The following is a 23,343-nucleotide window of genomic DNA, read 5'->3' on the forward strand; positions in this document are numbered from 1 at the left end:
TTTCCTCTTTGTACAAATCAAATATTGATTCTTCATTCCGCCCTAATGCATGTGTTGACTAGATGCCAAGCTCTCTTCTAATGAGGCATTGGGGAAAGAAACAAAACCAAATGTCTGATCTCAAAGAATTAGTACAGTAGACCAACCAATAAATGCTCTTGCAATATGTTATGGTTAACGTAATAATAGAAGATGAAGTGGTCAAATACACTTTGGTAGTACACAGAAAATGTCTTCAGAAGAAACTTGTACTAGATCTTGAAAACTATGTAGTTCCCCAGAAGAAACTAAAAACTAAAAAGAAGTAACCCTCTTATTATAGTGTCTCATGCATAAATGATGGAGTTACGATATTGAGATTTGATACTTATACTCAGACAATAATGGTTTTAGTCTCCCTAAAGTGGGTGCCCTTTTTTGTTAGTTATCTGACATAAATATATGTCTTCAAATATCTCTCTTCATCATGACCAATTCATTACCAAATCATCTATATTATTTTTCTTTCATTGAAAAATATTTAATTATTATATATAGTAAAAGTATATAACATGATCTTATGTTGTTTGAATCTTAGGTCTTTCAATAAAAAACCCAGAGCCAGATATTGGGGTGAATGCTGAAAGATCAGAGAAGCAGAGCAAGCCACAGCCAACCTCACCTCGCCAACTCCTCAACGGATCCTGTTTCCCCAAATCCTCAGACTGAAAGCCTCTGAATCCTCGCCCGAGAGGGTCTCAGCTGAACTGCCTTAGTTTCTGTCTCCTCACGCCTTATATGCCTATCTCCACCAGCTATGTCACTTCCTGGGATTAAAGGCATGTGCGCTTCCCAGTACTGGGATTAAAGGTGTGTGCCACCACTGCCTGGCTCTGTTTCTAGTGTGGCCTTGAACTAACAGAGATCCAGACAGATCTCTGCCTCCCTAGTGAAAGGATTAAGGGTGTGTGCTACTACTGCCTGACCTCTGTGTCCTCTGATCCTCAGGCAAATTTGTTAGAGTACACAATATATCACCACAGTCTTAAATATATATATATGTGTGTGTGTGTATGTATATGCAAATATACATATATATATAAACTATGCCATATACTTTTACCATATACAAGAATTAAATTTACATATTTCTATATATTATACATATAATACACTAATTAGCTGGGTCAATGAACATGTCCATATATAAAATGTCCAATACATAAAAAAATTTAAAATTATATATATATGTATATATACAGCACACTAATTACTATAGCTGAGTCAATTAACATTTAACATGTCCATAATTATCACCAGCCATAGTTACTATACATATATATGTATCTGAGAACACAAAAATCTACTCTCATCAAGGTTCAAGTAAACAATATAGTAACTATAGTCAACATTACATTATAGCCCTAGAATATATCCATCTTTTAACTGGGATTTGTTCCTCTTGGCCAATATCTCCTCCCATCCTTTATGACTGAGATACTGGAAATCACTGTTCTTTTTTTTTTTTGCTTCCATTATTTAAGATTCTATAGATAAGTATGATCACACAGCAGGATAATTTCATTCAGTATATGTCTTTATGAATGGTAGAATGGGAGTGCTGCTTTTTTTTCTTGAATCTGTTCATTTCTCTTCATCTGCAGTGACTCCACCCTAGTCATGCCATCATCATCTATCACTTGGACCAGTTCATCTCTCTCCTCCAGTTGTCCTTGATCAACCATTTCTCTCTTTAAATATGTTCTTCGCACTGTAGTTAAAATGGTTAGTTTAAAATACAAATGCCCTGGTGCTGGAGAGATGTCACAGTGGGGAAGAGCTCTTGTTGCTTTTGCAAAGGATCTGGGTTTGACTCCTAGCATGCGCATGACGGCTCACAACAATTCATAATTCCAGTCTCAGAGGATCTGACCTCTATGAGTATCAAGTATCCTTGTGATGTACACGCATACACACAGGCAAAACAAATATACACATAAAATAAAATAAATAGATCTACTTTTTCAAAATTTTTAAATAATCTCATCTTAAATAATTCAGAATTACCAAAATCCTTTAAATGAGAGGTATGCAGTGTCATAAATCAATGAAGGTGAGACTTGCCTGTATGGGAGGATGGGAAGAGTATGTCACTCTATCTTAGGATTCTGTCACCTTGAAGAAAGTGTCATTGTGAGAAGGCAGCCTAGCACAGGTTAGACCTGATCAGAGTAAGTAGAGCATCTATCAGGTGAGCCATTCAGAATGTAATAGGGATCCAAGCTGGTTATAGAGGGGGAGAGCCAACATGAGTAATGGGAGATGGGTAACATGAAGGAACTCAATGAATAGAGATATCAAGGATAAGGGAAACCAGGCTTTTCACTATCAGAAAAAAAAAAAAAAGAGGAGGAGGATTTGGAAAGGGAAAAAATTATATAGAATAAATACTGAATCTCAGAATTGCGTTGAAATTATTGGTGTAACATGATAGTTTTATGCACATAAACATGAATATTAGTGTGAATCTACATACTGTCTCTACCTCTGCCTACTAAGACACAATAAATACTACAGGACTAAGGAGCATGCCTTAGATCTTGTAATCAAATAACATCTTCAAAAAAACCAAGACTTCTTGGAGAAATAGCTACTGCCAGTGCTGAAGCAGGAAAAGTCCTAGATGGCCCTAAAAAAATCCTATTGTGTACTGAAACACCCATGCTTAAAGAATGGTAAGATTGATAAAATGACACAAAATCTTATTTTTAAGAATTTCAATTGGCCAAATCTAAAACTACTTAAATATCTAAATAAATGAGAGTAACAGATTCAGTTCATTTCATGAAACAGGAATCTATGAATCCATAAGGATATAATGAGTAAATTGAAAGCTGAACAAGAAGTAGACTATATTTATAGTCCCCAAGTAGCTCCCTACAAAGGACATCTTATTAAATGAAAAATGTAACTTTAGATGGAAAAAATCATAGAAAACTTTATAATCAAGTTATCTAAGATAACACTACCAAAATGGAAGAAATAAAAATTTGAGACCATCCAATAAGATGCAATGAAAACATAGTGTCCTTTGTTATATGTCTGTCAAATGTACACAACCTAAATCTAATCATGAAGAACCTTCTGTCAAACCAAAAAAGAAAGGTGTCTATAAAAGAACTTGCCTATATTCTTTACAAATGTAAAGCCTTGAAATCTAGGAAAAACTGGAAAAATATTTCCCATTAACAGAGTCTAAAGCACTAGTGTGTTAGATGGGGAAAAAAGCTCTTGACTACATCTTCTATGAAGACTTATTAATGATTGGATGGACAGGAATCTGGTGTTTGTGGATTAGACAATAATAATGTGTTGACACTAACTTCCTTGTTGTAAAGGTTGTGCTTATAAAGGGAAGTAGCCCATCTATGAGAAAATATACACTAGTTTGGGGAGGTAATGGGAGAAATCAACTTACTCCCAAATTAGTGAGAAAAACAAAGTTATTTGTACTACACACTTAATTTTTTGTAACTTTGAGATCATTTCCAAATTTAAGCAAAGTCATCATTATATAACAATAGTTCTTAAAACTCTTCTTCAGCTTACCATTTGGAAAAGGGGATTTTTAAACTACTTAAAGTGAGCTGTAAGATGTTGGATGGTCTTGACTACTTATCAGTTTTATTTTATTGACTCTTTTGACTTGCTGTAGTCTGTGGTCCTTTTGTTGCAGCATTTTTCCTTCCTAATTATGGATCTTTTTAAATAACTAACCGGCTGATGGATCTCTCCATTATCCAAATTCTTGGGGGCAGTTAGTCTTTGCTCACTTTACCAGTGAGACGTATCCTAGAGATGAGAAAATGGTTCACATATTGCTTTAAATCACTTGCCACGTACTGTCTGTTGTCTTCTCACTGCTCTCCCTTTCCTAAGCTTGTGTCCTTTGTATTCTCCCTTCAGTGGTCGCTAAATGATCTAAAATGCCACTTCAGTTCCTCACTTTAAAGCCTTATGAAGCTTCCTTTCACCTAAAAAGATAAAGTCTGAATGTATTCACTATGGTAACAAAAACCTACTATCTAGCTTTTACTTAATTCTTCAGTTTTCTGTTTTGTTTTTAAATTTATTCTAAGCAGTTTTGATTCAGAGTGGCATAATGATTATCATCACAGACCCCAGAACTTGACTGCTTAGGTATGATTCTCATTTTCCTCCATTTTTGGTTACCCAGGCACCGTCGACTTTGAAATGTGTATAATAATCAGCCGTATCTCGCAAGATTATTTGGAGAACTGAGTTAATGCGTGTGTACTTAGGCCAGTTCCTGGTACATGTCAACAGCTGTCACTTTGGGCTGCTTCTAGTATTTCTGCCTTTTGTTCATGATACTTCCTCTTCTCTCCTTTAATATGTTGGTTTAGTATTAGGCCCTAAAGTCATAAAATTATTAGCTGACATCTGGTTTACTGTCCGAAGACTTCATTACCAATTTCTACTTATTTCAGATTACGACCATCAGCTTCAGTCGTTTCCTCTTTCAGGGATTTGAAGTGTGGCTATTTCAATGATCAAAGTGCTATGACTCTAAAATGCAGTTTCTGTACCAAATCGAGTAGATGGGAGAGGAGAAATAACTCTGTCAGAAGAATGATTCAGAAACGCGGAAATCCTGTAGAATGCTCAACGTTTGCTGATACACAAAATTGTAAATCACTTTATTTCTAGGAAGGGTGTTTTTTGTTTTGTTGTTTTGTGTTGTGTTGTGTTTTGTTTTGCAATTATTCTGTCCAGTCCCTTGCAAACGGGGTCAGGTCAGGCGAGTTCTCCACTTTCGGCCAAATCTGCCTTTTCTGCGCTACCCACCCTTTCACCAAACCTCCAGAGAGGATTCGCAAGCCGGATCCGTCTTCCCGGGTTTCCCCGTCGCCCTGGCAACGAGACCGGAAGGGGCGGGCTTGACGGCCTTCCTTCCGCCGGCGGCTAGGTTCCGCCGCAGGCCCGCCGTGGGCCGCTGCGGGTGGCCCCTTATCTCCGGGTAGGAGCGGGAGCCGCAGCCGCAGCCGCGCAGAAGGCCACGTCAACCTAAACCGTCCCGCCCGCCCCACCCCGCCGGCCGCTGCGCTACCGACTCCCCCCTCCCCACCCCACCCCACGCCGTTCCCACAATGCCGCGCGCCAGGCCCCGCCCTGCCGGCGCGACCCGAGCGGCGGTGTTGCTGCGGTGCGCGCTCGCAGCGGCCGGCGTCCGCTCCTGCCGGCTCCCGGGTTCGGCGGCCTGAGGATGGGGCGGTAGCTGAGGACGCCGAGGAGGTGGGCGCGGGCCGGCTCCACGCACCGCAGGGGCATCGGGGAGGGAGGGAGGGCGCCGGCCGCATCCCACCGCGTCCGCGCCGCAGCCATTGTGTCGGGTCCTCGCCTCCCTCGCCGCCCCCGCCACCCCACCCCGGCCGGCCACCTTCTGCTCGCACTTCTTACTCGGGTTTCTTCGCCCGGGTCCGACCTGGGACCTGGGACGCACACGGGCCAGCCCTGTTCCCCCTGCCCTGCCCTTCCCCTCTCCCCGATCCCGCGCTGGAGAGACGGCAGCATCCATCCTTAACATTGCGTTTACCTTCAGCCTCCTCACTGGCCCGGGGCTGTCCTGTGACCCACGCTGCGGAGAGCCACCCTAAGCCAAGGGACACCTTCTCCCAAGTTCCTGACTGAGATTTGGTCTTCATTTGTTTTCCTACCCGATAGTTGTCAGACTGGAGATTTCTGATTTTTCTATCACTATCATTTACAAAGGTCTATTTTGGGGGCGGGGGGGACGAAAAGGAGGGGTTAGAAGTGAGGTGTGAGGCCTGTTCACAGGTAAGGAATTTTTAGAAACATATTGGGACTTAAATGAAGAGAATTGAAACTGAGGATGGTAGGAAAGTTAGGTCCGTCCCCCACCACCACCACCCCCGGAGCATTTTAAGATCCTAAAGTATACTAGTTTAGCTATGAGGTGAAATTCTGGGGTTTTATCCTTCAAGGCAAGCATGCCTGGTTCTCTTGTTTCTTTCCCTGTTTTTGTTTATTTCAGACATGAGTTTTACAGAGAGATTGCACCGATTTGCGACTATTACTCTTTGTTTTTATAAAATAATTTCTTCTCTCAGTGCAAACACTTTGGAAGACTTGGGGGGACCTGCTTTGTAACTTACCTATTTTTATACTGTCATTCTTAAGTTATTAAGTAAAAGGTACAAACCCCTTGGAAAAGCTTTATGCTTCCTTTTATTTCCCGGAAAGGCATCCTCTACAAATGAGATTAGATTAAAAAGAAAGTTGAACAGCGTTTGAGACGGAGAAGGAGCTAAAAGAGAAGAGGTATTAGAAAAGGGTAGTGTGCTGGGAGAGGAAGGAAGCACTCCTTATCCTTATCCTGGTGTGGTGCCCCACTGGTCAGAACCTTTTTGTCTTAAGTACGCGCGTATGTGTTTCTAGCCAGCTACCACCACTCATCACCCTTTTCCTGCTCTCTAGAATGATTTTACAAATATGCCTACCTGAATATAGAAGCAAGGGAGGGTTCTAAAGGGTAGGACTCAGGGCCATTCACGACGATGTGACCTCAATGGAGATTGTACTGCTGACTGTGTCACTTGGCAAATTATGTTAGAGCCATTTAGTTTGAAAGTGTTTCTAACTGCCTGGTTTGCTCTCTTTAGGTTAACGTTTGGGGGCTGTGTTCTGTGATGCTCGATTGACCCTTGAAGTAATGTGGACAGAGGTTCTCAAATGTGTGTATTATAACCACTGGACCCAGCATTGTATCTTAATGTTCACTTAAAGAAGAACTGGCATAAGAAAGAGAATGGGAGTCTGGTTAAACAAAGATGACTTTATCAGGGACTTGAAGAGGATCAGTCTCTGTCTTCTGATACTGTATGTGGTCGTGGTAGTGGGCACGGATCAGAATTTTTACAGTTTACTTGGAGTGTCTAAAACTGCAAGCAGTAGAGAAATAAGACAAGCCTTTAAGAAATTAGCACTGAAGTTACATCCTGATAAAAACCCGGTAGGTGAAATTTCTCTTTTAAGTATCTGCTTATTTTACTATGTCTCGATACTTATTTAGCTATTTTTAAATAAGGACTTGAAATGTTTAAAAATACTGTCAGAAATTATATTTGGCAACTGGAGGAAGAGCATTTGCCTGGCATGCACGAGGTTCGGGGTTTGATTGCCCACCACCTGAAACTAATAGTTTACTTGTCATACTAAAACCAGAAGCAGCAAAGTGCAGTGATTTTGTCAAAATCAAATGCAGTTACCTCTTCTCTATAAACTGATTTCCCACAGAAGTCGTAAGGACGTTAACCCCCAAGCCTTGTCTTTGAAACAGTGTTCATATTAACAATAGAGACAAATATTCCCTTACAACTCAAAAGAGTCTTACAGAATTGACAGTAGTAGCTAATCACAGTGTGATTTAACTTTCACTGTTATTTTCCATACACAGTTCAAACTTTTGACTTACAAACTTACAAATTAAAACTTGAGAGCTCCAAATGTGTTTCCGTTTGTAACGATTTGATTGTGTACCCAAGAGTCTTTAAAAACAAATTTGTTTTGAATTTTATGGTATTTAATTTTTTTCATTAATTTTTAGCTTATCATGAATGAGGACATGATGGAGATAATTTTTGTAGGTAGAAAATTTTATATAAATTAGATTTTTTATCCTAACTACATAAAGCTGAACATTATAAACTCTTAGTTGGTTATCTTTCCCAGAATATTATATTTAGGGATTTGTTGTTTTTCAAGTTTTTGTTTTAAAATTTCCAGGTGTGATTTACAGAAGCCAGTTCTATGAAACAGTTAAAAAAGTAACATTTTTCAGTCCGGTTTTGAATTGTTATTCTGGTATTATTTCTTATTTAATAAACTGGTAGATTAAAAGATACACTTTATGGTTGGCCTCAAATGGGAAAATGGCATGCATACCTATTTATTTATCCTTATTACAAAAGTAACACATTTTAAAGTAAAGACTTCAAGAGTCCATCAGGTTTTTTTCTTAGTGGCTTTTTTTTTTTCCCCTCACCAATTTTAGAAGGGAATTACTGATCTTTATCCATTGTTCATCTTATTTGGAAACTTTATGCAGTAACAAGAAATTGGTTGCCAGAACTATCAAACTTTTGAATAGTACATTCTGATTTCCCTTACTTAGGCTTCTTCTGAAAATATACTTCCTTAGAAATACTTCCTGATTTCATCTTGATGATTCATGTCATATTGAACTGCCCTTTTTTTTCTGTTGATATCTAGTATTCAGAAATCTGGGATCAGTTAAATCTGTATTTCTGAAGAGATTCAGATTGTACATTTGAAATAACTGGTGTGTCTAATATTTTTTTTAACAGAATAACCCAAATGCACATGGTGATTTTTTAAAAATAAATAGAGCATATGAAGTACTCAAAGATGAAGATCTACGGAAAAAGTATGACAAGTATGGAGAAAAGGGACTTGAAGATAATCAAGGAGGCCAGTATGAGAGCTGGAGCTACTACCGTTATGATTTCGGTAAGGCTCATGCTCCTCGTGAGGTCTGTCCATGTCTCCTCCCTCCCTTTGCTGGGATTTGAACTGAAGGCTTTATGCCCTCTACCACCAATCTATGTCTCCAGACCCGAAGTTTATTTTTTAATACAAGTAAAATAAGTTAGTTTTGTTCTGCTGTTTAATTTATATAGTTCATATATGTCACTTTGAGTAGCTCTCTTTAATTTACTCTGAAGTTGAGTTGAAAAGGTAAGTCAGTTGGTATACAGAAATTACTGTACATATATGAAAGTATATTGGTCAGATTATGCTTAATACTTTTATATATGGTTCCTGTTAAGTTAGCAATGTGTTTTGTGCTGTATATTGCATTAGAAGTTAAATATTGAAGCCTTTCAAAACTTTGAAGAGCATGTTCCAACAAAAGCTAAACTTTCTTTTAAGCATAATGGTAGCTTGTCTGGTGGAAGCACTGTCCTCCTGGCATGGCACCTTTGTTGATCCTGGTTTTACATGTTGACAGGAATAAACAAGGAAAGCCAGAGGAGAGGGAGACACAAAGGAAGGGGGAGGAGGAAGTAAAGACAGTCGCATCACAAGTGTGATCACACAACCAGTGTTTCCTGTTATCACTAGTTTGCTTCAAATGCAGGCTAAGAACTGGTGTTGCTTTTATATTAGACTAAAGAAAGTAGTTTAAATTTATTTCTACAGTGTGCTCAAGACTTGATATGCTTTTGAAAATAATATATTCCCTGCTGACTTTTCACCAGCCATACCTGGCTTACTACTTGCTTACAAAGAAAATTTTATTGGAATACAGTTCTGCTCATTTGCTACATATTATCTATTACTTCTGTAAGCCTCTCAGGGCAGAATTGAGTATTTGTGTTTAAAAACAAAACCAAAGAAACCCCATAAAAACTGTGCCCTATAATGCCCTATAAAGCCCCAAATATTTACAAGTGGCCTCTGTAGAAAAAGTTTGTTATCTGTTGACGCTATATATCCATTGTAAATGTTACTTGGGTGTTTTAGGTAGTAATGAGAATTTTCCCACATTGAGTTTGACCACAGTAAATAAAACTTTTATTCACTACTAAATATGTGCCTCTGCAGATCTTATAGTCATGGGATTTTAAGCAATATAACATTTTAAAGTGATACCATATAGTGAACACTTAATCTGAATGAGTTCTGTAGTTTAATTAATAATTAATGTAACACTCAATTTTTGTGGTTTCGATATTGTAGCATGTCATCTTTAGGAGGAGTTAGGTAAAGGGTACATAAGAATTTGTGCTGTTTTTGCAACTTCTAGTGAGTTTGTGGTTATTTTTAAAAAGTAACAAAACAAGGGGGCTGGAGAGATGACTTAGTGGTTAAGAGCACTGGCTGCTCTTCCAGAGGACCTGGGTTCAATTTCTAACATGCATATGGCAGCTCATAACTTGTCTGTTCCAAGGGATCTGACACCCTCGTATAGACATACATGCAGGTAAAACACCAACGCACATGAAATAGAAGTAAATAATTTATTTGAAAAGTAACAAAACACAGAAGTTTCGTATGGGAAATAAAGGAGGTGATTAGGAACCTCTTCATACATCCCAATAAGTGATTAGGAACCTTACCTACTCTAGGCCTTATCAAGTCATTATCAGTCTTGAAATGAGTCATCAGTAGTAATAATTACTGTTGGTTTTTCTTTTAATTTGATTTGTATTATTCAAGTTTGAAATTCAGTATAACTGATTTTTTTTATACCTAAGATAAGCATGAATAATATTTTATGTGGTGATTTATTTTTATGAAGAAATTTTAATTTTATGATTTTTATCCACTTTTAAAATTAGGTATTTACGATGATGATCCTGAAATCATAACATTAGAAAGAAGAGAATTTGGTAAGTTTATGGGCATATGACTTCCTGAAAGTAGTGCAAATCACGTCTCTTACCCAAAACTCCTAAGTCTAAATGTAATCAAAAGTTAGAAATTGTTCAGATTTTTAAAAAGGAACATGATGTATATGGTATATTAAACTGTTCAGAAAAGCATGTGGACCAGTGTTTCAAAATAAAAACACCAGTATGGGGCTAGATCAGTGGTTCTCAACCTGTGGGTCATGACCCCCTTGGGGAGTTGAGTGACTTTTCACAGGGGTCACCTAAGACCATCTGCATATCAGATACTTACATTACAATTTGTAACTAGCAAAATTACAGTTATGAAATAGCAACAAAAATAATTTTTGGTTGGGATCACCCCAATGTGAGGAACTGTATTAAAGGGTCACAGCATTAGGAAGGTTGCGAACTATTGGGCTAGAGATATGGCTCAGTGGTTAAAAACACTTTTGCTCTTGAGAAGACCTGTTTTCAATTCCCAGCACCCACATGGTGTCTCACAACGATGTTTTAAGGAATTCGACACTTTCTTCTGACCTCTATGGGCACCATGCACCCACATGGTGCACATGCAGGTGAAACTATATGTATACATAAAATAAAATTCTAGAAACACTAATACTTCTTAGTCAATACTTAGCAAAATGCCTAAGTATGAATACCAAATAAAAATAGAAATAATATGCAGTTCAGGTTTAGAGTCCATGTTATTTTGCTACATACTTGCAACTATAGAAAAAGTGCAGTTTCAATCTTTGAGATAAGTGTGGTTACTGTGGAAGCAGATTTAATTTTGTATGTGACTTGTGTGAAAATCCCCTATTCCATTCCCATTGCATTTTAGAACATTAGAAAAATCAGATTAGAATCTTCTACCTTCACCTTTTCTATAGCTATAATAATTTTTTTCTACTTCATGTACATGTGTGTGATATGTTTATGTGTGTGCGTGTCTCCAGGAGGGGATTTGGGGTGTGTGTGTGTGTGTGTGTGTGTGTGTGTGTGTGTGTGGCACATGTGCCACTGGAGTTGAACCTAGGGCCTTAAGTTTGCTAGGCAAGTACTCTACCTCTTCTGTTCTACTTCAAAACAATAAGTTGTACTCAGAAAAGTTCAAGTTTTCTTTTGCTATGTTATGATAACATTTAATTTAGAAAACTAAAAATGCTAATTGCAAAAAATAGATGCTTCTTTTGTGTTATTATAAAAGATGTGGTACAGTTACTAGATTTTTAAGTAGAGTCCTTTGTACGCAAGAATTGCCTTTTGTTCTCTAACTTTTTTATTATAGGTGACTTCTGGTATAAAAGGTAGCTAACTATTTAATATAGTGCCATTATAAGTTGTGTATATGAACACTTCAACATCTTTCCTACAAAAGAAATAGGAGAATTTGGTTTATCGCTAGATAACACTAATACCTATATCACAGACTGTATGTGGTTATGTGGCGCCATAACTTCTCCTATGTGGTTCTTACTCTGACTTATCTCTGTTTTGTGAAACATTGTGGTTAGAAAACAGGAAACTTTCATATAGAATCAGAACTAAACCAAATCTGCAGCTGGCTGCTCTGTGAGACCACCTAGAGTGAGACTTTACTAAGTTTTATATTGCAGATGAGTTTATACTTTTTCAGACATCACTGTGCAAAAAAGGCCTCCTAATTAGGTCACTTAGAACCCCAAATGATAGTTTTAAATTCAGCCATGAAACCTTAGCGATAATTCAGAGATAGTTAACTAAAACTAACACTGTTCTTCATGCAAGTAGACTAAGATAAGATGATCCTGACACTTTAGTTCAAGAAGCAGAGAGATGCTGGGCCGTGGTGGCGCATGCCTTTAATCCCAGCACTCGGGAGGCAAAGCCAGGTGGATATCTGTGAGTTTGAGACCAGTCTGGTCTACAGAGTGAGATCCAGGACAGGCACTAAAACTACACAGAGAAACTCTGTCCCGAAAAACCAAAAAAAGCGGAGAGAAGATGACAAATGTGGGTTATAGAGCTAATTTGTGTTTGGACAAATGTCACCAGTGGGCTTGCTTGTGAGTTTCTGTTGCCATTTTTTTCTATTGGTTTGAGTTATTTAATCTTTCCATAAATAATTATAGGGTCATTTTTAAGTGAGTTCTGGTGAGAGCCCTCAGCACTCTGAAATGAGCTCTGTTCTGATAGAACAAAATAATGCAGATACTGTGTTGTGGTCATGCCCCAGTTCATCTCTATTTGCGGAACTCTTCCTCTGTACCTTAAGTCCTTTTATCTTTCTAGCTGATTAATCCATTGAAGTCTCTGCCCAATTCCTTGCCTCTCAAGCGTCTCTTTTGGTAGTGGCCAGCACTGGCTCTGATTTCCGCCTTCCCATATATTGACATTGGGGTGCTTTACTACACCTCTCTGAGGTTTTCAACATGGGTCTTTTATATTTTGTCCAGTTTTCCAGTTGTTAGTACTGGGAAATTTAGTCCAAATTACATAGTTGACTTTTACCAGGAAAGGAACCCCAAATGTCCGACTGAGTACAGAAAAGACAAAAGTAGTTAGTAAGCTCTGATTTCAAAGCTGTAATGTTGTCATCCTTTCCTAAAAAGGAACCACATTTTCAATTAAGCATAAGCACATTGTCTTTTTATTTGTCACAGTACTGTAGTATATCAGTTGTGATCAAGTTCTAGGTTGTATTTGAAAGGTAGAAAACACCTCACCAAATAAGGCCATAGTTGAAGCATTCTTTTGAAGACGGCTCAGGAAAGAGGAACTCAAGACAGTACTGCATTTTCTGTACCAGTAGAAGCTATTGTACAGATATTAATAGATAGTCTGGTTCTGTGATTTAAAAGAAATTTGCATTTTCAAATACATACTTACTCTATTTTAGGTTACTGAGTTATATAAAAGCATTTCATTGTGTATCTTACTACACTCTTAAAAATACTTTTGGTCCAGCACAGTGGCCTACCCTGTGACCCCAGCTACATGGGAAGCTGAGGCAGAAGGACTATGAGTCAATAAGTGAAATGAAAATGTGTTTTTAATCTGACTACTCAGTAGGCCATGCAAACTGAGCAATACTTACGGCAAAATTAGAAGTGTTTATGACTCAAGGATGCACACAGCACCAGATACTCCATCACATGTGTTTATAACTGATAAGATGATCACTTTTTCTATTTCCGTTTTCGTTAACTCTGATGAAGATTTTTCCCTGAGTTAATACTGGTTGCCGGTCTGAGCCAATGTGCATGTCTCAGGAGTCAGTTTCCGCATCTGTGACCGGCACCACCTCACACTGGTCCTTGCTGCCCATGGTAGAAGCTTTCGTCTCAGCTCGGGCTCTCTGCTGTAGCTCTCAGGTGCAGAGACTGCCATAAGCCCTGGCTGTCACCTCCTATGCTACCCCCTGTGTGGCTTCATGACCACAGTTACCCTGCAGAGCTGCTGCTTATTCAAGCCTAGGCTTAGGAGGGGTTATACGAGTTACATGGACTTGACATTTGAGAAGCAACACTACTGCTTACAGGAAAAACCACAGGAAATAAGCTCACTATGGAATATTTAAGACTGGTGGGGTTTTTTTTCATTCTGATCTTAGTAAAACCATTTGTGATTAAAATGTGCTTTAACCTTTAGTAAATTGTTGTGTTTTATGTGCTTTCAGATGCTGCTGTTAATTCTGGAGAACTGTGGTTTGTAAACTTTTACTCCCCTGGATGCTCACATTGCCACGATTTAGCCCCCACTGTACGTATGTTTAATGTCCCAGCTATTAAAGCCTTTTTATAGTTGATGTATTATTTGGCTTCCTTTTTTTCTTTTAATAATTTGTTGGAAATTATTTGTATTAGTCAATGTGGCCATCAGATCATTATCAAATACTTTTTCCTATAGGTTTTATTTAGTAAGACTTCACTCCTTTAAGATTATATAGAGTGAAGTATGTTCAAAAGAAGAAACGTTACCAGAGAAATGCTTGGTCTCTTTTTCTGTCACAGTGGAGAGAATTTGCTAAAGAAGTGGACGGATTACTTCGGATCGGAGCTGTCAACTGTGGCGATGATCGGATGCTTTGCCGAATGAAAGGGGTCAACAGTTACCCCAGCCTCTTCATCTTTAGGTCTGGAATGGTAAGGGATGTTTCCACTTTGACGACTTTATAACAAGTGAAGAGAAAACACTATGTAAACTTTTAGACTGCTTCTTGCTTTTCCTTATTTTAGGAGGTAATGTATAATAAACATTTTGTATTCTTTGTGAAACTTTTCAGGGCCATCAGTTTCTGCACTACAGGATGTTTAATGCAGATTACAATGTATTTTAGGTGCTGCCTCATGAGATATAAAGCTCTAATATCTTTCTTTTTCCCAATTTCCAGTAATGAAACTGAAGCTAAAATTGTTACAAATGGTATTAAAAGCAGTATTCTATACAATCTGTACTGTTGGGGTTCTGCAAGTATCATTTGTAAATACATTGTGTTGTTAAAAAGTAGAACTTCCAGCATTATTCAAAATGTTAAGCTGTTTGGTAGAGTTTTAAAATGAAAAAGTAAAAGATGTTTACGTAAACCAACAGACTGCAGTGAAATATAATGGAGACCGGTCAAAGGAGAGCTTGGTGAGCTTCGCCATGCAGCATGTCAGGAGCACAGTGACAGAGCTGTCGACGGGTAATGATATTTTCCTCATTTGCTTGCTTCTTAGGGATGGTTTGAATTCACAATGGTAGTTCTACATTTGGGTCATAATAATGATGTTTTGAAGTATCTTTTTTGTGCTTCTTAGAAAGGAATTGTCCTTGCTCTGGTTCCTGCTGACTTGTACGTTGAACAGGCTGGTTCTGTTTGCATAGACTAATAGAGTTCAGGTGTAGAGAGGTGTGAGCTGGGAGGTCAGGGCTTCCTTTAACACTACTGATTCTCAGCACTGCAGTGTTGATGCTGTGGCTACAGGCAGAAAGTTCATTTCAAGTTCACAAACACTTCGAATGATAGCTTTTAATTCATCCAATGAAGTATCCATGAGACAGAGTTCCTAGCTAGAAGGATGCCTTATTCATTCATTCAGCACCAACTATGTGTTAGAAACTGTGTTGAGCACTGTATTTGTAGTAATAGAGTATATGTAATCCCAGCCATCAGCAGCTTCACTTCAGTGAGCAAGATACCAGTGAACAATTGAAATGCGGTCCGGTAGCTTTTGTGATTAGAAATCGAGCATAGAGAAGCATAAAGGTATGAAGCAACCCAGTTGAAGAAAAGAAGAGAGGTTAAAATGTGCTTCTTTATAGAAAGCGCAACTAATCTCTCCTATGATCGAGTAGGAAGGCTTCAGAGAGTACTGGGCATTTGGGAATTAGCAGTTCTTTACAAATCTAAAAGTCAGCAGTGGAGTGAGTGGGTGGGGCTTGTGTGGGACGAACATGGCTGGCCAAATAATTAGGCAAAGCTCGGGTTATAGGAGACGTGACTTACCTGTTTGCGTGTTCTCAAAATAATCAGTATGTCTTAAAAATAATTGGTAATAGTTAGAGAGGATTGGAAGTAGTTAAGTTTGGAAAGAAAGAAGTAACTTTTGGAACAGTGTTTTCATTATTCAGTAAGAAGTACTCAGAAATTTTATTTTCTTTAAAGGAAATTTTGTTAACGCCATAGAAACTGCTTTTGCTGCTGGTATCGGCTGGCTGATCACATTTTGTTCTAAAGGAGAAGGTAATTTTGTCATTTTGTTAGGATAAAAAGACTGGCATCTAAATTTAGGGGATAGTTTATGCTACTGTACTTGATTTTTTTTTTTCTGTCAGTAATCAATCAGTTATTTCAGCGTATGATTTAAGTCCCAAATTACAAATATTTACTAAATGTATATATCTTTGATTCTTTACACATAACAGGTATTGAAATTAGTGATATGTAAATGTTTCTTTATAATTTCGTGTTTAGGGGATGAGTTTTTCAGCCTAGTTCTCAGGATAAATTGTACCTCAAATAACAAAAGATAAACTGGGCAGTGTGCAAAAGTAATTAATTATATCAACTATAATTGCTACCAAAAGAGCTTTTAGAAATTCAGACTTTGAAACTTAACAATATAAAAATGTGCTCCCCTCATTAGATTGTGTCTTTAGTGATGATAGTCTCATTTTCTCGGGCACGTCGTTAAGTTATTTAAAAGTCAGTGTCCTGCATGCCAAATTTTAAAAATACAAACTATGTTCAATAAGATCAGTTTAAAGTTGTTCCAAATATTACAAAATATCTGCCAGGCAGTGGTGGCACACACCTTTAATCCCAGCACTGGGGGGGGGGGGGGGGCAGAGGCAGGTGGATCTCTGTGAGTTCGAGGCCAGCCTAGTCTACAAAATGAGTTCTAGGACAGCCTGAACCCTATCTCAAAAAAAAAAAATCAAATCCCCGTTGTTAATACTTTTTTGTGTCTAATCCCAATGTAGATCTTTTTCTTACACATCACCTTTTGCCTTTGTGCTCCTTTGCTAGGGATGTGCTGATTTATGACTAAAGGCAGCCATTCACCCATCCTCTAAGTCCTAAGTTAAGAAAACACAACCTTCAATTTAGTGTCTCACCAGTGAGTTTCATATCGGCCTAACACAGTGGATCTCAGCCTTCCTAATGCTGCAACCCTTTAGTATAGTTTCTTACGTTATGGTGACCCCAACCATAAAATTATTGCATTGCTACTTCATAACTGTAATTTTGTTACTGTTATGAATCATAAATATCTGAAATACAGAGTATCTGATATGCGACCCCCGTGACGGGGTTATTCAACCCCCACCCCCTCGGTTGTGACCCACAGGTTGAGAACCATTGGTCCAACCAAAGCCAAATACTGATTTCTCTATCTACACATCAACTTTTGAAAGTTTCTAACATGTTATCATTTATGTCTAGCCTCTGAAATGTTACAATGCCCTTTCTTCCAAGTCTTACCTCATTGTATCCTATCCTAAATTCATATTTAACAGATTTTGTTTTTTAGAAAAAAAGTGAAATGCCTATTTTAAGATTAAGAGTTATAATATTTTGAGGATCCTGCATATACCTTTTCAAATAGCTCTGTTAGATTTTATTTCTTTCAAACCATGAGTATTTTGGCCAAACGAGACTGTGACTAAGAGGATAAAACCTAAAGAGACGCTTGCTGTAGATGGAAATCCTCAGAAATTAAGGAGAGGGGATAAAAGATTGGGTTTGAGTGTGTGCCAGACAGAGATTACTTGATGGGCCCCCAAATATACCTGCTAAGCCTGTCCGTATTTACAGTACAGCTCAGTTACTTGCCTTAGAAACAACATGGGTGTGGGAGTGGGCATCAGAATTTAAACTAAAACAGCCTCGTACAATTTTTCCCTCAGATTGTTTGACGTCACAGACACGACTCAGGCTTAGTGGCATGTTGGTAAGCATCCATCCTTTTTATAAAACTGTCACCCTGTAAGAAGTACAGCCAGAAATTGACAACAAATATCTTTCATGGTTTCTTGAACACTTTATCCTACTTACATGTGATCTTCTCTTCTGTGATGTGATTTTAGCTTGAAGTGTCTTTCTGAATCATTAGCTGTGTTCAGTCAGTCTTTACGTGTTTTCATTGTAACTCACCCCCAGCTCTCCCGTGTTTATTACTTTGTATGAATCCCTCCAGTTGTATACTAGCTTCTTTGTCATTTCTTTTTTTTTTTTTTTTTTTTTTTTTTTTTTTTTTTTTTGAGACAGGGTTTCTCTGTGTAGCTTTCCTTTCTTGGGACTCACTTGGTAGCCCAGGCTGGCCTCGAACTTCACGTTGTGGTGGGGGATATGCTGTGAATGATGCTTGTCCTCTAGTAGTACTGAAACTCCCCTGTGGCTGGGAGATTGTCAGCTGTGATTGTGTTGATTGGGTGTGGCTTCTATACATAGTAGATCAATTGTATGAGGTTGTCTGCCTCATTGCTATACTGTTTAATTTGGGGGATGGGCACGTTAAAACAACCAAAATTGATTTGTATTTCCATCGTGTGTGTGTGTGTGTGTGTGTGTGTGTGTGTGTGTGTATGTGTTTGTGTGTACACATATGTATGTATGTATGTATGTATGTATGTATGTATGTATGTATGTATGTAGCAAAGTCATCTCTTGCTTAAGGATTAGATAATGCCCTGAGATATACATTAGGCAATTTCACCATTGTGAAACATCATAGAATTTACTAAGACAAGCCTAGTGTGTTCAGCATGCCTCATTATTATTGTGGACATTTCAGTTTCTCCATTTAATTTGGCTAACTTTTTCTTATGTTTTGACCCTTATATAAATACAAGTAAGAATTGTTAACTTTCTTTGTAATTTGTATACCATAAAGATGATAACAAGTCTCTGACATCCATTTTTTTAGACAAGGCAAGAGTCCTTTAACGTAGATTCCTTCATTACCTCTTCTAACTTTGCTATGTGGGTTTTCACAAGTCTTCTATGCAGTAAATTGAATGTATCTTTGTGTATATATGTGTCTATATGTGGTGCTGGTGTCTGAACCCAGGACTTTGAGTATGCTAGATATCTCCCCAGTGAATAGTGTTATCTTTTGTGTATAATTTAATTTTTATTTACAGATGCTCACATATAATGCCATCTGTTTTTAAGGCATTTGTCTTTAATTCCCTGAAGTTTTGTTGTCACGTAGGTGCCATTTTCTTGTTTTGCTTTAACACTGTTGGACTTTGTGAATATGTAGGGTTTGTTTTTTTCAATTTGGCAGCTGTTATTTTACTTATTTCCTGTTTTTTCCTCCTGTCTTTCTGGAATCCCAGTTAAATAGATGTCAGTTCTCTCTGTTTACCAGCTGGCCTGGTCTGGAAATTTTTTTTAGTAACTTGACATTTCAAGCAATGTACTTGTCTTGTAGGATTTTGGAGCTCTTTACAGGAGCTCAACCAGCAACAGGTGAGGACTGGCAGGGTGCCTGCCGATTTAAGTGAACAGCATAGATGCAGAAAACACCGATGCCCTTCACGATAAGGGAAGGACAGTCGAAGTGGGTGAGCCTACCCGAGTCAGAGTTTAGGCCTTTTCAGTCTGAGACTATTGAACAGCCTAGTTTAAAATAACACAATTAAAAAAATATAGTTCTTATATACAAAAAATGTAAAAGTAGGCTGGGCATTGGTGGTGTAGGCATTTAATCCCAACACTCTCGGGAGACAGAGGCAGGCAGATCTCTGAGTTCAAGGCCAGCCTGGTCTACAGAGCAAGTTTCAGGACAGCCAGAGCTATACAGAGAAACGCTGTCTTGAAAAATACCCCCCCCCAAAAGTAAGATGTTTAATGTAGTAGGTATTTAATATTAAGAAAACTACATTTTATTATTCAAAGTTACAGAATACTGTGTAGAGTACTGTTTTTTAAAAGTTTTAACTTTATAATAGAAAAGCTGAGTTTTTAAGTAAAGGTAAATCTCATTGACCTTTTTCTTTCCTTTACACCGTGGCGTTTTTATTTCTTTGCACTGTCTGTCCCTCAGGACGGTCTTGTTCATGTGGGATGGGTGGACTGTGACACCCAGGACAGCCTCTGCAAGAGTTTGGACATCACGGCCAGTACCACTGCCTATTTTCCTCCCGGGGCCACATTGAGTAACAGAGACAAATCCAGTGTTTTGGTATGTGTAACTTTAAGGCACTTTCTTTACATGTAATTGGACACATGCACGCCTTGAAAGGTAATAATATTTTGTGAGCAATGTGGAGGGAAATTAATTGATTTATATAATTTGTAGGACATTTCATTACTTGCCACAATTTCTGGGTGTTTCTTACTCAGTTTTCAAATCTGTTATAGGGATTGTTTTCAAACCAGCATTTACATTATGTTTAAGACTATTATACTTTGAAATGACAAAGGAATGTAGTGTGTTTTAAGTATAGTGAAAGAAATTTTTGTCATGAGTTTTCATTGGTTTCCATTTAAATTGTAGTTTTTAATGTTGAATATATAGATCTTTAGACTTGGCTGAGGCTGAGATAACCTATTTTTTCTTCTTTTTCTGTTTATATTTAATATTCATACATGCAAATAACATGTTTGGATCATATATCCTCCCCACCACTTTCCCCTCCCAAGTTCATGTTCTCCCTTACACCTTCTATGTATGGTACACCATAGTTTGTTCATGTGTGTTGTCATTGTTTTTCTCCCACATTATTGTAGTATGTATTATAAGTTTGAGCTTATTTGCTGATAAATGCCGAATATATAGACTGCATGTGTATGGTCCCTGCAATATGCATACAAATAGATGTTTGTGTATGTACATATATGTTCTATCAGTATGAACAGATGAAATGGATAGGTGCAGATATGATTTTCTTTTTATAAATAGGATCAAATAGTGGATAGTTTTTATCACTGTATCAGAAAAAAAATTTGTGACTGTATCTGTATTATTTTAATTATTCATTTATATATTACTTTATTTTAAAATGTCCATACATCCTTTTAGAAGTAATTCCTGAATATAATCTATTAACTATGACATACTTAGATTAATGCATCCTGTTTTGAGACATATTCATTTGTATGCTTTCATGGCTATTAGCAGTGTTGTACAATCTTGCGTGTTCATCTTCTGTATTTTTTTAGTTATCTTTTTTTTTTTAAGATTTATTTATTTATTTATTTATTTATTTATTTATTTATTTATTTATTTATTTATTTATTATGTATACAGCACGATACAGCATGTATGCCTGCAGGCCAGAAGAGGGCACCAGATCTCATTACAGATGGTTGTGAGCCACCATGTGGTTGCTGGGAATTGAACTCAGGACCTCTGGAAGAGCAGTCAGTGCTCTTAACCTCTGAGCCATCTCTCCAGCCCTTTTTAGTTGTCTTTTTGGAAGGGGATAATTGCAGCAATTTTCCCCAATTCCTATTGTCAGATTATTAAGCCTACTCCCTAGCCAAAAATTATTTTACGTAAGACTATTTATGCAGGGCTGGAGGGGTGGCTCAGTGGTTAAGAGCACTGGCTGCTCCCCAGAGGACCTGAGTTTCGTTCCCAGCACCCATGGTGGCTCACAACTGCCTGTAACTCCAGTCCCAGAGGATCTGATGTCCTCTTCTGGCCTCCTCCAGCAACAGGCATGCATGTAGTACACATACATAGATTCAGGCAAACACACACATAAAAATAAATTTTAAAAAAAGAATATTTATGCTATAATTTTTAATATAAAGGCACATTTAAGAAATTGAGAAGAAAACTAAGTTTTCTCGTTTTAGTGTTATACTCACTGTTTCTATTCATTTGTTCATGTTTATGCCTAAAACTAGTAAAATGTAGATTCTGTGATAGTTCCTGCAGGTTTTTAAGGGGATTTCAGTAAGTTAAGTAATATTTGAATTATTAAACATAAATGGTTGATAACTGTAAAGATACATAATACTAACTCCATGGTTAATACCCTGTACATTTTCTTGCTGCATTCTTTGCTACATATACTTCGTTGAAAAGACAGCATAGAGTTCTAGGATAAAATACAGGCAGAGATGAAGTAGGTGTGATAGGAGGTGTAATGGGCGATGTGCTTGCTTCCTTAAGCATTTTGTTTTGTAAAGAAGAGACTTGGCTTTCAGACATGTTTGAAGAAATCTTTGTTGTATGTTTTACTCTTTTTGGTTTTTTCGAGACAGGGTTTCTCTGTGTAGCTTTGTGCCTTTCCTGGAGCTCACTTGGTAGACCAGGCTGGCCTCGAACTCACAGAGATCCTCCTGGCTCTGCCTCCCGAGTGCTGGGATTAAAGGCGTGCGCCACCACCGCCCGGCTATGTTTTACTCTTAAAAACTCCTACCTATGGGATTTGGTTTCTTAAAACATCCATAATCATTTTTCCAGCTCTAAGTCCATATTGATAGAAATACTGTAATATTAAAAGTGTTCTACTATTAAAAATCCTATGAGACTAAAGCATGGGCATTGTGGATAGAACCAAAATTAAGCAACCATATTTTCCTAATGACATAGAATTCACTTCAAATTGCAGAGAGGATCACCACAGAAAATTTTACTTACTGAATTAACACTTCATAACAAAAAACAGTCTAATGAGCTGACAAGATATTTCAGTAAAGGTGCTTGTTGCACAAGCCTGGTGACCTGAGTTGCTGTGTGGATCCCATATAAAGGCAATAGGACATAACTTCTTCCTCTCTATGTGTATGTGGTACATGTGCACACACATGCATACTAATAGATTTTTTTTAAGAAAAATCCAGTTGTACAATATTTTTAATAATTACGAAAATATGGCATACTTTTAAAACAGTGTCATTTGGAATAATTTTAAAAATTGCTTAACTAACATAACTGTTAAAACTTACTATTAAGGGCTGGAGAGATGGCTCAGTGGTTAAGAGCACTGACTGCTCTTCCAGAGGTCCTGAGTTCAATTCCCAGCAACCACATGGTGGCTCACAACCATCTGTAATGAGATCTGGTGCCCTCTTCTGGCCTGCAGTCATACATGCTGTATACATAATAAATAAATAAATCTTAAAAAAAAAAAAAACCTTACTATTAAAACTTTATAGCAATTGAAATAAGATGTGAAATATAATAAATGAGTATTTACTTAGAAAGTTTATAATATGGTTCATTTGTTCTAGTTTCTTAATTCATTGGATGCTAAGGAAATATACATGGAAATCATACATCATCTTCCGGACTTTGAACTGCTTTCAGCAAATCAATTAGAGGTAATGTTTTTACAATAACAATAAATATTGGCAACATTGCAGGTCCTAATATTTGTTTTCTTTTCAAATATTTAATTTGTAAATAAAAATAGATAGTTGAAGTATACCATACAAGATTTGATATGTGTACATTGTGTACTTAACTGATGA

At 37.6% G+C, this 23,343-nt stretch overlaps 1 protein-coding gene across 1 annotated transcript in view; it reads left to right on the forward strand.

Moving 5' to 3' along the window:
* The first annotated feature begins 5,153 nt into the window (after positions 1-5,153).
* The window catches only part of Dnajc10 (DnaJ heat shock protein family (Hsp40) member C10), a 38,373-nt gene continuing 20,183 nt past the window's right edge, over positions 5,154-23,343 (forward strand). The window contains exons 1-11 of the mRNA XM_059260789.1: positions 5,154-5,295; positions 6,684-7,033; positions 8,388-8,550; positions 10,386-10,436; positions 14,101-14,183; positions 14,435-14,566; positions 15,015-15,108; positions 16,072-16,149; positions 17,817-17,860; positions 19,961-20,098; positions 23,104-23,193. Of these exons, the coding sequence (XP_059116772.1) occupies positions 6,830-7,033; positions 8,388-8,550; positions 10,386-10,436; positions 14,101-14,183; positions 14,435-14,566; positions 15,015-15,108; positions 16,072-16,149; positions 17,817-17,860; positions 19,961-20,098; positions 23,104-23,193 (1,077 nt within the window). The 5' untranslated portion in view covers positions 5,154-5,295; positions 6,684-6,829. The remainder of the gene's footprint in view (positions 5,296-6,683; positions 7,034-8,387; positions 8,551-10,385; positions 10,437-14,100; positions 14,184-14,434; positions 14,567-15,014; positions 15,109-16,071; positions 16,150-17,816; positions 17,861-19,960; positions 20,099-23,103; positions 23,194-23,343) is intronic.

Source organism: Peromyscus eremicus, chromosome 4 (assembly GCF_949786415.1).
Source record: "Peromyscus eremicus chromosome 4, PerEre_H2_v1, whole genome shotgun sequence".
Classification (NCBI taxonomy): Eukaryota; Metazoa; Chordata; class Mammalia; order Rodentia; family Cricetidae; genus Peromyscus; species Peromyscus eremicus.